The sequence below is a fragment of the Cnephaeus nilssonii genome, assembly GCF_951640355.1.
Source record: "Cnephaeus nilssonii genome assembly, chromosome: 6".
Taxonomy (NCBI): Eukaryota; Metazoa; Chordata; class Mammalia; order Chiroptera; family Vespertilionidae; genus Cnephaeus; species Cnephaeus nilssonii.
The window spans coordinates 36,205,408-36,221,773 of record NC_137077.1 but is presented as its reverse complement, the minus strand read 5'-3'; the positions used below and the strand labels follow the sequence as shown (position 1 = coordinate 36,221,773).

Here is a 16,366-nt window from a genome sequence, read left to right as displayed (position 1 = left end):
CCACTCTTACTAAAAATCTATGGAAAAATAAACTCAGGTGAGGATTAACAAATAAATAAAATAAATGTATGGGCAGACTAGACATGGAAAATTAGAGAAAAGATGACTCTTGTTCATTTTCAATTTTCAGAACTATCTTCAAATCACACCTATCAATTTGAAATGGAATTTTTAAATCTTACATGGGTTGCTACTGAAACAATACTGCAGTATCTGTTTTCAGCTTGCAAAATGAGAAATGTTACCTCTGAAGAAACACTACTTCTGTTCTCTGATATTGGGGACCCTTCTGATGAGACATCTATGCATGTGCTTCTTCCGAATCACTTAAGAGTGAATCAAAGTTTTACCAGATACTAAAATCAGCAGAGAATTTTTTTTGGGTAACAACAAAAACTTATTTTAGCAAATCCAGTAGGAAGATGACTGAACTGGGAATCAGCACAGCCCAACCTGTCCCCACGCCGGCCCGGCTAAGTTGCCTTTTACACAGGCAATATGAAGCGCTAGTAATATGAACAAATAAGGCTTCATGAGCTGAGGAAGTCTCCTGTGGCCACAGAACTCGAGAGTGGCACAGAAGATGTAGTTCCAGACTCTTTGTTCTCTAGTGAATTCCTTTTCCTCACTGTGAACCCCCAAACGTAAAGCCTGTACCAGAGCACTTCTGTTCTGCTGCCGCTCATGCTGCCGACGTTACTCTGTTTAGAGGAGCCGGGTATGGAGACATCTGTTTCTACCTGGAACACCAACTTTGTGCATGTCCTGCCTGCAGTTTCCTCATGTATGAAATGGAAGCTACGGAGGATTAAGTTTAAGTTGGATAATATATGCAAAGCCAGTACTGCCCTGGTCCCATATAAAGTACTCAGCACAGTGCCTGGCGCATAGGAAGCATTCAGCAAACATATACACATGAGGCAGCTGGTTGTATTTGCTTATATGTGCGGTCTTTGCTGCTCCTTGTCTTCGGCCACTTGGCGGCATGGCCCTGCGGCTGTTGGAATCTCAGTGCTTTCCTTTCCCTGCTGCTCTGCTCGACGGCAGTCTGTTTCCTACACGGAGGCAGAAAACAATTAAGATTTCATGAGTGGAGCAGTTGGGAAGGAAGTAGGTGAAGCTGAGTGACAGGTGTGAGGAAGCATGGGCTCTGGAATCTGTATGAGCTCTGTGACCTCCTTCAGCGGGTCAGTTCACCTTTCCCTGCTCGTTGTGAAGGCCGGAGTGAGAAGGAGCTGCCCTTGCTGATGTGGTGTCCTCAGGTGCCCCCTGTCCTCCCCCTCATTTCAGAACTTTGTTCACAGGTCTTCTTTTCACCGAGGCCTTCCCTGAGTACCCGTATTAAATACCACCCTCCGCCCCACCTTGGACTTCCTTGTTCTCTTTCCTGCTGGCTTTTTCTCCACCCAAAACCACATATTACTCTCTTTGTGCATACTCTGTTTTATTTGCTTATCAGCTGTCCCTCCCCACCCATGTGAGTTTCACAAGAATAGGAATTATTGTCTGTTCTATTCACTGGTCTGTTCTTGGTGCCTGTCACAGTGTCTATTAAATGCCTGGTGAATGCAAGAGCGGAGCCCAGAAGGCCTTCGTATGGCCAGAGAAACAGCCTGCTTAGTCAGGATCTGGGATCAGGCAGGGGCTACAGGAGTAAATAGCAAGCAGCCTCATGAACTGAAGCCTCCATGTGATGGCATCAGCATGGTCGGTTGTATAAAAACAGGAGGTTTTTAGAAAAATCTGAATACCTTTATGGCCAAACATAGGGAGTTGTGAAAGTGTGAAGAGGATTTTTTTAGCATATATTTTTATTGATCTCAGAGAGGAAGGGAGACGGGGGGAGAGATAGAAACATCAATGATGAGAGAGAATCACTGATTAGCTGCCTCCTGCATGCCCCCCACTGGTGATGGAGCCCACAACCCAGGCATTTGCCTTTGACCTTTCAGTCCGCAGGCCAACGCTCTATCCAAGGCAGTGAAGAGGGTTTTTGTTTTTCTATTTTGTTGTCATTTTGTTTTTCACTAGTGACCATGTTTGGCATTTACAAGGCTCTACAAGCCTTGCGGCAATCAAATTTAGTGACTGGGATGAGGGATCAGGCCAGGGGCCTCCTTGGCTCAAACCATCATCCCCAGTGGTGAGTGGGATGGTGACTCCCTTTGGCCAAAAAGTGGACCCTAAAGCTTTAGGGTGCTGGACCAATGAACGTTTGGGACTTGAAGTATGGAATTGGAGCTCTACCTTGAATTGATTCCAGGGCCTCCAAGTCAGGAATTTCAAATGCTTCTCTCTTGTTCATCTGCCCATGATACCAAAGCACAGACATTTTGAAAGGCAAAGAGGAGGAAAGCAGAGAGGTGTTTCCTTTAAAGGAGGTGTGTGAGAAATGTGAATATTCAGGTGTTTCCTTTTAGAAAGCCAACCTCCTTCACTAGGCCGGAGTTCTTTGAGGGCAAGGCCTCTGTTTTGTTCACAATTGTGTTTTTATTGCTCAGCATATTGCCAGTCACATAATAGAGAGAAAATGAATAAATCATTGAACAAGTAAGTGCGCTATACCAATTTTGGGGCTTCTAATAGCATTAGTAGTCTGACTACTGTAGGATTCCTTTATACAAGCTTGCTTTTGTTCTTAAAATATTCTGTAATAATCTGTCGTTATAATCTTTAGAATGAAGTGAATTTTGACTAAAATGCACTGAGCAATAAAGTGTACAACTCAGTGCTTGTGTTTTTCTGAGGCCAGTCAGCACACAAGCAGCATCCCCGTGGGTGCGTAGATGATGTTAGGAATCATGTTCTGTCCAAGTCAAAGGTGTTTAGAGACATGATTTCAGCATGCCGAAATTCCACTCTCATAATGTAAGGGCTTCTTCATGCCTGTTTGGAAAGCCAAGCCAGCCTCAGCAAGAGAATCACATCAATACAGCTTGTCTGTGATAAGCTCCAAACTACGAGGCTGAGGAGTTGGCCTGTGGGTAGATTTTCCTTCAGCTTAAGGACTTGACTGGCCAGAATGGAGACCTACTAGGGGACGCATCCCTGGAGAGAGAGACCAGTGGCCTCGGTGTACAGCATCCTTCCTGAGAGGGAGCTCCTGGGACTGTCTCCCACAAAGCTGTGATGGGACTTGCTGTAGCCTAGAGTCCACATTTGGACACACGGTGCCAGCAGTGCCACACAATGCCAGTAACATGAGGGGTCAAGGGCCAAAGAGTCCATTCCGGACCCAACAACATGCATGAGGGACTTGTCATGAGGCCTGGGCTGCTGAAATCCAAGGCAACTTGAGCCTCCAATAGGTTCCTATTCTCCACACTAATGCCAAGGAACCCACCAGTGTCCTGAGTACTGCCATGGAGGACTGCCATGTAGAGGTTGTACAAGACAGGGGCGTTGATATTTGTTGTTTCTCTATCACAGAACAAGCTTCATTTGAAAGTTAGGTATATGGGATGGAATGCTCAGGGGGATGCCATTGCACTCCCAAAGTAACCCTGCCTCCCCCGACCCTGTTTTCCAGCATGGGCTACTGCATCCTTTTTGTGCATGGACTAAGCAAGCTCTGCACTTGGCTAAATCGATGTGGAGCCACCACCCTGACCGTGTCCACTGTGCTGCTGCTGCTGCTTTTCTCTTGGAAAACTGTAAAGCAGAATGAAATCTGGCTGTCAAGAGAGTCCCTCTTCAGGTATGATTTGATGGATCAGAGTGACGTCTTCCCATTCATTCTTTTGCTTATATACTTGTTTCCAAACAAATGAGCTAACATGGGTCTAGCAATATTTATTGATCCAGAAAATTTTTTGATTAATTTTTGTTAAAAATTTTTTTTGATGTTATTTTTTGTTTTAACTTTGATTTTTTTAAAAAAGATAAAGTTTTACAGAAGCTCATGCTAAGTGAATTTATTAAAATAAGGCTCGTGGAAATGTTTTTGGGTCTTAATGATGAGCAGGGCTGTAAAATGAGATCTAAATACAAGGAAACGAGTCTAATATCTTTTCCAGTGAATGGGAAAGATAAGCACGTGACAAGAAGGAAGAGAAAAGCAATGGATTTTCTTCAAATATTCCAGAATATTAAGTTGTGAACTGTGATCTAGCTGCTTTATTTTAAACATTAATTATGAATGAGGAAATGAAAGACTGTTTTATCTCCCAGTAAGTTTTTATGTGCAAGCTGCTTCTGAATATGACAATGTCAACATATAGCCCTAAACTTGTCATAAAGTATAAACATCCTTTGGGGCTGTAGGTCGTCATACTCTGTTCCTGGGGCTTAGTCTGTCTCCCTCGTGTTGGCGACCTTCACCTTTGCTCCCCGATCACTACCATGCTTGGCCTCCCAACAGGATTTTCCCAGTCTCCTATCCTGACTTAGGACACAATTGGTTGGTCAGTTCAGTCAACACGGTTTTCACTTGGTTCCCTGCTCAGCTGGTAGCCACCACTTATTCTTCTGAGGCAAATAACTGAAACAGAATTGGGGTCAGTTGGGAAAAAAAGGGGTAAATATTGGAAAAGCATAAAAACGTGCCCATAATGACAGGCAGTGAAGAACCTGGCATGTAGCCGACAGGGAACAGGCATCTGGATAGTCTGTCCTGAGCACAGGTGCCCCCTCACAGGAATGAATGGGTAAACTTACACCGGTTTTTTCCTCTTTCACATCCAAGTCCTGGGAAAATAAAGTCCTCTGGCTGAGCTTGAGCCTAGGTCACGTGCCTACCCCTCGTCCTCACAAGGGCACTGAGATGACCGACCTGGCCAGAGAAGCCCCTCTGACTTCCCTGGGGCAAGTTATGGGGGGGGTGTGCAGAATACCTCGGGGCTCCACTGAGACCTCACAAAGGGAAACAGGAGAGAATTCCCCACAGGAAATCCAAGTACTGTAGGAGGGGCACAGACTCTGGGCTGCCAAGAATGAGTGAATGAATGAGTAAATGAATAAATGAACAAACAGGACAAATTTTCACTGCACTCTTCTACTATTGTAAAATAATAGATCTGACCCTACTACTTGGCAATTTAACTTTTTAATAGAAAAGTTAATCTGGCATGTATGTCTTATTAGCTTACTTATTACTGCTAAATCATTGTCATCATTATCATTGCCAGCATCATTATTTCAATGGATACTGTAGGGACCTGCGACATGTAAGGTGTTTTGTGGGGGTTTTTTTCAAGAATTTTCTTGTCACATTTAGCCGTCAGATTCTTTTTGGTCTCTGTCATACCCTCCACCTTCAGTGCAGTTCTTACACACAGTAGACTTGTTTCCTCTTACTACCCAGGGCGGAGGCCATTCTGCAAACACAAAGGCATTGACGTTCAGGAATATAACTGTTGGCTGTTTTTTTTTTTTTTTGCTTTTGCTTTTGCTTTCAGTAGTGAGTGCTTTAATGAGAAACTTAAAAAAGGTTCTGCCCTGTGTTAAATCCTTTCCTTGGATAAAGATACTAACGGTGGTTGTGTCTCCTATTGACTTTTACTACTCAATCAGGGCAACTTGGGGAATGGATTTTGGCAGGCAGCAGTTTATTTCAAGAGCAACAAGCTAGTGTTCCAACCCTCCACAGTTGATGCCAGCAGTTTTAAATAAAAAAGAAAAGAAAAGCAAAAAGTTCATGGACCTTACATCCAGAAGCTTCTGTTCTTTTACATGGAAGCATGTAGTAAGTGAACAGTTGGTTACTAAAACACAGCCATTCCACATATGTGCTTAGAGAAACTTTAAGACAAGGTTAGTGGTTGAGTGTGGGGTCTGGAAATCAGCTTCCTGGCTCCACTCCAAGTTCCCCCATTTAATAACTGTGTGATCTTGGGCAAGATACTGAACCACTCCATGCCTTAATTTCTTCATTCTAAATTTGAGAATAATAATAGTGTTAATCTCCTGAATGTAGTGTAAGAAAAAAAAAAAGGCATGTGAAAGATACATAAGACAGTGTCTGGCATATGGTAAACACCATGTGAGGTTTTCAGATTCTTCTTATCCCGTGTATTCTAGGGTGGGGGGGGGAGGTATAAATTGACTGTAGAGAAGCCAGAAGTTGGCATGGGTGTCAGATGTGTGTACATATTTTGATACAATGTAGCAAGCAGTAAACAGAAGTGGATGCAAGACACTGTAAGTGCAGGCAGGTGACTAAGACCAACCCAGGCCTTCGAGGACTGTTCTCTTGCAGGAGGACTGAGCTGAGTATGGAAGGATGAGAAAAACCTAAATTAGCCATAATGGCCAGAAAACTAAGAGATGGCTGAACTGAGTAAGAAAACCTTGCCATGGTTCTACATAAGCTGGTGTCCTTGGCATAGTATTCTCCTCTGTTCCAAACAATAAATCTGTTGAGCATCATTAAGACATATGGTCTCATTGAGGCCTCACTACTTATGTGGGGTGGTTTTTCTTGACAATACTATTAACAATTAGCCCAGCAGGCGTGGCTCAGTGGTTGAGCATTGACCTATGAACCAGGAGGTCACAGTTTGATTCCCAGTGAAGGCACATGTCCAGGTTGTGGGCTCAATCCCCAGTGTGGGGTGTGCAAGAGGCAGCTGATCAATGACTCTCTCTCATCATTGATGTTTCTGTCTCTCTCTCCCTCGGAACCCCATTCATGAACTGTTGATGTGGTCAAAGACCACCGATTAAGATTGTCTGGCCTAGATCATCCTCCCCCTGGGTAGGAAACACATTTTTCTTTCCTCCCCTCTGAATTGCTGAGCCATAGAGATCAGTTGACTTTTCAGGACATATAATGTAAACCAGGGTTGGCAAATTTTTTTTGTAAAGGGACAGATAGTAAATATTTTAGGCTTAGTGGGCCTTGCATTCTCTTTTGCATCCATTCCACTCTGTCTTTGTCTCAGGAAAGAAACAAAAAGGACAGTAGGTTGACAACACATTGACACATCTGTGGCCCACAAGGCCATAGTTTGCTTACCAATTATATAAATGTTGTGATCATGAAAGTCTAAAGTTACTAGTCTCTTGTGGTACCATTCAGGAATGATTCTGAACTTGGTTGAAATCTCTGCCCAACTACTTACTAGGTCTGTAACCTTAGAAAAAGGTCTTAATATCTCTTAGCTTCAATTTCCTCATCTATAATATAGAAAACACATTAATACTACCCATGTGATAGGTTGTTGAAGGGATAAAATGAGATAATCCATGGAAATGGGTGCTTGATTCAAAATGAGCATTTCTTAAGAATCGACCATACTACGTGTGGCATTGTGAAGCCTCAGGGTAAAGCAAGGTCAAAATTGAGCAGAATGACACTTTCTTCTTAATCTTTCCTGTTAACCTTTGGCTGAACACCACTCTTTAAAAAAAGAGAGAGATTTTTATCTAATCAGGAATTTGCGGATGGTTCTCCTGACCTATTGTTCAGTCATGCCAACAAAACAAATTGATGCTCTATAAACTTGGAGATATACTCTATATAGAAGTGGTGGGTTTTTATTTGTTATTTCTGTTATTTTTTTCAAGTCTCTGCAAATAAAGGGTGTGAGGGAGAAATACAAAGTGCATGCATTAAGATCCTGAGTTGAAAGGGAGATTTTTTTCATAATCATTATTATAATTATTAATAGGATTTGGGACCCAGCCATATAATTTATGGACACTACATTTCCTTGAGGAGTAAATATGTGTAAAGCTGTATGTTTCCTTTAAAACAGTTGTGAGTACTCAATCATAGCACCAAGAAAGCAAACTGAGGAGTCTGGCTTCGGGGGAAAGAGCAACCTGGCCAGGGATAGCAACATGGAAAGTTTTGCCCTTGGCCAATTGTTTATTTGCCTTTTTTTTTAAAAAAAACACCAAAATGTTCATTGCAAAATGAGAGGCTGAAAAACACACAACAACAACAACAAAACCACAGAGAGAGCTGAAACCGGTTTGGCTCAGTGGATAGAGCGTCAGCCTGTGGACTGAAAGGTCCCAGGTTCGAATCCAGTCAAGGGCATGTACCTTGGTTGCGGGCACATCCCCAGTGGGGGTTGTGCAGGAGGCGGCTGATCGATGTTTCTCTCTCATCGATGTTTCTAGCTCTCTATCTCTCTCCCTTCCTCTCTGTAAAAAATCAATAAAGTATATTAAAAAAAAAAAAAAACCAGAGAGAACATAAAGGTCAAAAACAACAATGGGACAATGTGTGTTGTTAGGATTCAGTTGCTCCACCCACAGCTGTTTGCCTGTTATGAATATTATTATTTCCTCTCGCCATCGCTGAACAGTGCTCTGATCTCGTCCAGAAACGTGGTCCCACAGGCCTAATTGTCCGTTCCTCAGTCGGTGCAGCGTAAATTAGAGCAACTATGCTGATCACACAGGGAAGGCTCCATCCCAGTAAATAGGCCAGTAATACTCATGCTGAAATCGAAGTTCTCTTTAAAACCTACCTGTTACCACCTTAGCTGGTTTGGTTCAGTGGATAGAGCATCGGCCTGCGGACTGAAGGGTCCTGGGTTCAATTCCAGTCAAGGGCACATGCCCAGGTTGTTGGCTCAATCCCCAGTAAGGGGTGTGCAGGAGACAACCAATCAATGATTCTCTCTCATCATTGATATTACTATCTCTCTCTACCTCTCCTTTCCTCTCTGAAATCAATAAAATATTAAAAATAATAAATAAATAAATAAATAAATAAATAAATAAATAAATAAATAAAACCTACCTGTTACCATGTACTGTTTAGTGCTGGATAGAAAAATCAGAAATTTTCCTGGAAAGAAATAGGATTTTTTTAAGCCATTACTCTCACATCCTGCCCCTGTGACTAATTCACTTGGGTAATATCCATTTTAAATATTATGTTAAAATCCTAGCTCTGTGTGTCAGCTGGGGGGCCTCCCCACAGGGGGAAAAAGGAAACGGATGGTTTCCCTGGAGCACCCGCTGAAGGTCAGCCTTTGTAAATCTTTCCACTGAGAGCAGAGGATTCCAACAGTCTCCTCCCTGGGGGACCAATCCTGGCTGCCAGCATTCAGAGAGCTTTCTGTGGGGAAGGAACTGGGGGATCCCCAATGTTGAGAATACAGATTTCACTTGATTTACATTTGAGGAGCAGTTCTACCCCCAAACTTCAATTAGACCTATTGTTCCTGAGTGAGGGTCTCTCTGATGCAGCCTTTCCAGAGAGTAAACTGCCTTCTGCTGGGAGAGCGAGAGAATCATTGAAAAAAGTCACCTGGATGTGCAGGGTAGGGAAGTAGATCAGGATGCCAACTATGCCTGATATGAATTTATGGTCCATATTTTCAGCCTCACTCCTCATCCCCCAAAAAAATCCTAACTACCTTTTTTTTTTAATTTTTTTTATTGAGGTATTATATGTGTACATATCTTACCATTACCCCCCACCCCACACCCATACATGCCCTCACCCCCCAGAATTTTGCGTCCATTGTTTATGCTTATATGCATGCATACAAGTCCTTCGTTTGATTTCTTATCTCCCCCACCTCTCCCTAACTTTCCCCTGTAATTTGAAAGTCTGTTTGTTGCTTTACTGTCTCTGTATCTATCTTTTTGTTCATCAGTTTATAATGTTCTTTATTATCCATAAATGTGTGAGATCATGTGGTATTTTTCTTTCATAGACTGGCTTAGTTCACTTAGTATAATATTCTCTAATTCCATCCAGGTTGCTGCAAATGATGAGAATTCCTTCTTTTTTATGGCAGCGTAGTATTCCATTGTGTAGATGTACCACAGTTTTCTGATCCAGTCATCTGCTGATGGGCACCTAGGCTGTTTCCAAATCTTAGCTATTGTAAATTGTGCTGCTATGAACATAGGGGTGCATATATCCTTTCTGATTGGTGTTTCTAGTTTCTTCGGATATATTCCCAGGAGTGGGATCACTGGGTCAAATGGGAGTTCCATTTTCAGTTTTTTGAGGAAACTCCATACTGTTCTCCACAGTGACTGCACCAGTCTGCATTCCCACCAGCAGTGCACGAGGGTTCCTTTTTCTCCGCATCCTCGCCAACACTTGTCGTTTGTTGATTTGTTGATGATAGCCATTCTGACAGGTGTGAGATGGTACCTCATTGTTGTTTTGATTTGCATCTCTCGGATAATAAGTGACTTTGAGCATGTTTTCATGTGTCTCTTGGCCTTCCTTCTGTCTTCTTTTGAAAATATTCTGTTTAGGTCCGTTGCCCATTTTTTAATTGGATCATTTATCTTCCTTTTATTAAGTTGCATAAGCTGCCTGTAGATGTTGGAGATTAAACCTTTATCAGTGATGGCATTTGCAAATATGTTCTCCCATGCAGTGGGCTTTCTTGCTGTTTTGTTGATGGTTTCTTTTGCTGTAAAAAAGCTTTTTATTTTGATGTAGTCCCATTTGTTAATTTTCTCTTTAGCTTCCATTGCCCTAGGGGCAGTGTCAGTGAAGAAGTTCTTTTGGCATATGTCTGAGATTTTGTTGCCTGTGGATTCCTCTAGTATTTTTATGGTTTCCCATCTTATGTTTAAGTCCTGTATCCATTTTGAGTTTATTTTTGTGTATGGTGTAAATTGGTGATCTAGTTTCATTTTTTTTGCATGTGTGTGTCCAATTTTCCCAATACCATTTATTGAAGAGACTGTCTTGACTCCATTGTTTGTTCATGCCTCCTTTGTCAAATATTAATTGAGCATAGTGGTTTGGCCTAACTACCTTTTTAAAAAAAATTTTTTTAATATATTTTATTGATTTCAGAGAGGAAGGGAGAGGGAGAGAGAGATAGAAATATCAATGATGAGAAAACCATCCATCAGCTGCCTCCTGCACAACTCCTACTTGGGATCAAGCCTGCAACCTGGACATGTGCCCTGACTGGGAATTGAACCTGCATCCTCTTGGTGCATTGGTAGATGCTCAATCACTGAGTCACATGGGTGGGACATTTATTTTTAAAAATAGATTAGAGTTAGTCCATAGTAAATGTTAATTTTCAATAAAACTTAGTAGGGAGGCCAATCCACATTCATTCCTCCTATAATGAATAATTTTTGTAGATAATCTCAATTTTTTTTAAAGGAAGTCTATAAGTGAATGAAGGAAGCAAGGAAGGAACAAATGGATTAACCTGAACATGCAGGGTTGTTCTCCAGCCATTCACCCATCTCCATGTCCTGCCACCTCTGCTTCAGGTGCAGTTAGCATGACTGTTGTGGGCCACTATGCACTGCCTTCATTGTTTTCCATCAAAGCATATTTAGTAATTCATATAATTCACAAATTGTGGAAGACTTGACTTAAAAGGGTGCAATGGACATTTCAAATGCAAGGTCATGAAACTGTGAGTAGAATATGAAGGAAACTGCCCTGGCCATGTGGCTCAGTAGGTTGGATTATCATCTCTTAGACCAAAGGTTGCTGGTTTGCTGGTTCGATTCCCTATCAGAGCACATACCTGGGTTGTGGGTTCGATCCCTATTTGGGGCTCATACTGGAAGCAGCCTATCAATGTTTCTCACAGTGATGTTTCTCTCTCTCTCTCTCTCTCTCTCTCTCTCTCTCTCTCTCTCTCCCTCTCCCTCTCCCTTCTTTTCTCTCTAAAAATCAATAAAAACATATCCTCAGCTGAGGGTTTAAAAATAAATATAAACTAGAGGCCCAGTGCACAAAATTCGTGCATGGGTAGGGTCCCTAGCGGCTGCCAGCTACTGGCCGGGGCCTCTGTTCCCTAGCTACCAACTGCCAACGGGGCCTTCCTTCATTCCACGCTGCCCCCTGGTGGTCAGCGCATGTCATAGTAAGCAGTTGAGCTCCTGGTCAGTAGAACTCCTGCCCAAGGGGGCAATTTGCATATTAGGCTTTTATATAGATAGATATGAAGGACAACATTCCTAAGCAGTACTCTTTGTTGCTCTTTTTTTCATTTTTTTTAATTAATTCTAGGTCTGGAGTTCAAACTCTGCCCCACAATGCCAAGGTTCACTACAACTACGCAAATTTTCTGAAGGATCAAGGTCGGAACAGAGAAGCGATCTACCACTACAGAACGGCCCTCAAGTAAGCGTCGTGCACCGTATGGGTGTCGCTGTTGTGCCTTTCAGGTCCTGTATTTCACCCACCCTCCTAGTATGTGGGGGGTTAGTTTCTTTCTCATGACAATGAACATCTCCTTGGAAGTTGTATAGACCTTGGATTCTGAGTCTTATGGCTCAGTGTTCAAATCTGTTATTAGTGTAGTAACTCCACCTTGCTTTTATCTCGATGCTTTCTTGTAAAAGTTTCACGGCTACACATTACAAAATGAAGTGATGCTCAGTTGAACACAAACACACACACACACACACACACACACACACACACACACACACACACACATATACACACAGGCAAACCGGAGTTCGTTGTCAAAAATATACTTGTAAGTTCTCAGGATATTTACTCCAGTGAATTGTCCCCGCTCTAGGCTTCCAACTGTCTGAAAGGATTTATATGAAGACATTTGAGTATAACCAAATATGGCTTGATGTATTTGGATAGAAACTAAAAATTCAAGTTCTAAATTACCAGCAACAGTCTGTATTGCTCTTAAGTACTCTTGAAAATTGCAACTCTGGCTTTTAAGACGCTCTTCTCCAAAAGGTCCCAGATAATGAACATATTTATCCTGGAACCTGTGGAGACGTAATAACTAACACAGCCTCAGAATCTCCAAATGTGGGCAAAATAAAGCAAGGTGCATTCTCTTTTTTACTGAATACCAGGAGGCTCACTGAAGCTTCCTGAAGACTTTTCCATGCCCCCACAGTTTGACTCACATCTGGTCAAATTTTCTGTTCCTGTTCCATCTTAGGACATACTTAAAATATATAAACCAAAGAAATATATTTTACTGAAGCGCCAAATCGTATTGTCTCAAAGCTCAGTTTGAAATTGTCATTCTTAAAGTAACCGACCTGATTTTTAAAAACTATCCCTTTGAACAGTGTTCTGCTCAAGTGTATTGTTCATCAGTCAACACCTGTTAGATTTTAGGACCTGTTACTTAATATTCAGTATAGCAAGCATTTTCAACTGTCACATCAAGTTCACTGTCAAATACTTTCCCAAAGATTACAAGAAACGTTAGGTTCTGGAAGAATACTTGTAACAAAGCTTTTTACTGAGGAATAGATGTTTTTATTAAGAAGTAGAAGATAGCTTTTAAGATGTTAAGGAATGATATTCTTTCACTGGATGGCAGTTTACTCAAATGTTTACAATGCTTATCATGGGTTGGTAAGATTATGGTTTAATTTTTTTTTTAACTTTCTTTTGTGCTCCACATATTTACAATGAGCACGTATCACTTTGGCAATGAGGATATGTCCTTTTTAAAAAGGCATATTTCTTCAAGGATACACATAAAGTGTGTTTTGGCTTTAACAATTGGTGTTTCATGATGTTAGCTGGCATTCTTGAAGGAAAGAAAAGAGCAGTAAGTTTGTGTGAAAAATATTGATTGGAAGGAAGTGTATCAGTATCTTTTTAAATTTGTTTTATTCTAACAGACTATTTTCTCTCAAGTTCGCACAGGAAAATATGGCAGACCCTGAAGCACAGCTTGGGGCAAAGGTATAAGTTAAGTAAATTCTCTGGCAGGTGATTTTACTGAATTACAGTAGCCAGTTGGGTACTTCGGCTTCTCTCCCATGAAACAATAAAAATAAATGTTCAGCAACTGTGCTTCTGGAAGAAACATGTCCCTTGAGAAATGGGGAAAAATAGTGAAAGCTGTAAATATACTGCATAGTAATTAGGGAAACATTTCGCTCTCTCAGACCAGGCTCAAAAATACTTCTGATCTAAAATAAAGTATCATTGTTTTTGTGTGGATACCTCTGTGGTGAATTTTCAACAGATGTGGGTATTTTGTGTGTGTGTGTGTGTGTTGTTGTTGTTGTTGTTTTTAGAGACAGAGGAAGGGAGAGGGGTAGAGAGATAGAAACACTGATGAGAGAGAAACATCATCCATTGGCTATCTCTTGCGTGCCCCCAAATGGAGATGGAGCCTGCAACCCAGGCATGTACCTGAACCAGGAATCAGAATTGGTGCCCTCTTGGTTCCTAGGTCGATACTCAACTGCTAAGCCACACTAGCCTAGCTGTGTGTGTTTTATAATTTAAATAAGTTGCCACTGTGTGTTAGAGAGAAAAGGAAAATACCAGGACTGTTCATCACTGGAAGAATGCCCTTATTTTGATATTGCTATTTCTTTGTGGGAGTTGCTGAGACAGGAATTCCTCCCCCTCCCAACTGTTCCACCTCTGTTTCAACTTCAATGTATCTGATGTTTTCCATATTTGCACACTGCAAGAAAGAGAATGATTAGGAGAGATGCAGGGTTGAAGGTGATATTATCTGAAATCGGGCCCAACAGTTACTCATTCCTGTTGTACTGACTATGTAGATCCCAGTGGGAATGGTGAAATTAGTCATTAGGGTTGTGTCAATACCAATATCTTTTTTTTCCTGGCTTACAGTTCTAAAAATAGCACTATATTAGATTGGTAATTCTATATCACAGGACTATCCTGCTTCTTTTAAGCTTTATTCTATTTATTTTTTTTAACCATGTAGAAGTATTTCTGGAGTACAAGGGAAATCTCCCCAGGAAAAGGCTACAGCTGAGGTTATAGATTCAGATTAAGATCCACATCATCAAAGAAAAATGTCAGGACACTTTCCCAACACAAGTATCAGTTTTTCTTTGCTGTGAGGGGCAGCTCCCATGTCTGTGCCCAGTCTGGGTTCTGTAAGGCTTGCGATTTGTCTGCTGGAGAATCCGAAGACCCCTGGTGGGTCTGCCAGGTAGCTCCAATGCTTTCTGACTGTTGAGTTACCCTGAGGAAGGTTTCTGCCATTACACCTTATTTTATGGAAATAGAAAGGCTAGAGATCACCCAATATCTCAGCTCTTCTGTACAGGCTCTCCCACGAAATGCCTCATCCCATAAATCCAAAGGGAGAGATAGTGGCCCTGCCTGGATGAAGTATAGAAGACACTGAATGTGTACTTGGTCAGTATTTTGCTGATTAGTTTTAAAAGTCTGTTAAAGGTGAAGAGTTTTAAAACAATTTATGCATGCTCTCGAATTTGTTATTGTACCCCAAAATTTCACATCTACATCCGTTCACCAATCTTCTACTATCAAACCAAGTCCTTTCCTCTGAGTAAGAGTCTGCTGATTAGAAGCTGCAAAACCACACCCATAATTCACTTCTACGCTGATCAGTTTCAATACTTTAAAGTGGAATAAAAATGTTAAGTCTCTTTGAGATTTTTCTGATAATTCTCCTCCAGTCTTTTACAATGATCTCACACATCTAATTCAATGGCAATTTTTTGAGCAGCTTCTTTTTTTTTAAGTACTTTCAGAGTATTTGCTTAGTTTTAATGGAAATAGCAACTCTCTTATTTAAATATAAATATATTTTAAATATATTTTATCAGTTTGCAAAATATTTTACTATATTGTACAATTGCAATAAAAGCTTCAACTGGAATAATTTTGTTAATAAACACGATAGACTCTTAGCAGCCATGCAGCTCAGCCCATGGGAGCTAAAGGGCCCAGGCTTACAGAGAAAGTTTAAGTTGTGGATATCCACTGACATGTTTTACAGAGAACAGCTGTTTTAAAAGAGTTTGTACTGTAGTTGACAGAGTCATGGAATCTATTTTTTCATCTTATATTTAAATTCTAGACATGACTGAATTACTGGTTGGCTAAAATGGGTGGGTCATCAGGAATCCTGCAGCCAGGAATGAGAGTAGCGTTTGTCTTTGTCCAGGTGGGTCAGGAAGGTCTCTCCACAGATTCTGCTGAACATTTGTTCCCCCAAATGCCTTCTTCCTCCCACCCTACTAGAATAATGCCTGGCCACGCCCAGGTCTGCTGATGTGTTCCAGGTGCTTGGATACCAGCCATGTGCAGGATTCCATCCTGATAAAAGGGCTGTGATCCTCAGTCACTCAGACAACTATTTTATTTTCACAAATATGCTTTCAACATGAAATACACAATAAATCATCTTAAGATCCCCCCACCCCCGCCCATAACTCTATCATGCGGGAGATGCAGTGCCGTGCCCTGGGGGTGCTCAAGTTGTCCTGGGCCAGCCCGGGGTCCCTTAGAGCCGCCTTATCCATTCCTAATGTATCTGTTATTGATGTTTTAAACAGAAAATCTGAAGGGAGAGAAAACTATGTTCAAAGAGGGTTGAAGTTCCTGAGCAGGTTCTTTTCTATGGGCATAACTAAAAGGGAAAGAATGTGCTGTTAATGGCCCTGGACACAAGAAATCTACACTTGCTTTTAAAACTGGCTAATGCATGGGAAAGAATAGACTTCTTAC

At 41.5% G+C, this 16,366-nt stretch overlaps 1 protein-coding gene across 1 annotated transcript in view; it reads left to right on the top strand.

Moving 5' to 3' along the window:
* TMTC1 (transmembrane O-mannosyltransferase targeting cadherins 1) overlaps positions 1-16,366 on the top strand; it is a 234,133-nt gene that overhangs the window by 155,130 nt on the left and 62,637 nt on the right. Inside the window, exons 10-11 of the mRNA XM_079774298.1 lie at positions 3,530-3,697; positions 11,915-12,028. Coding sequence (XP_079630424.1) covers positions 3,530-3,697; positions 11,915-12,028 — 282 coding nt within the window. The remainder of the gene's footprint in view (positions 1-3,529; positions 3,698-11,914; positions 12,029-16,366) is intronic.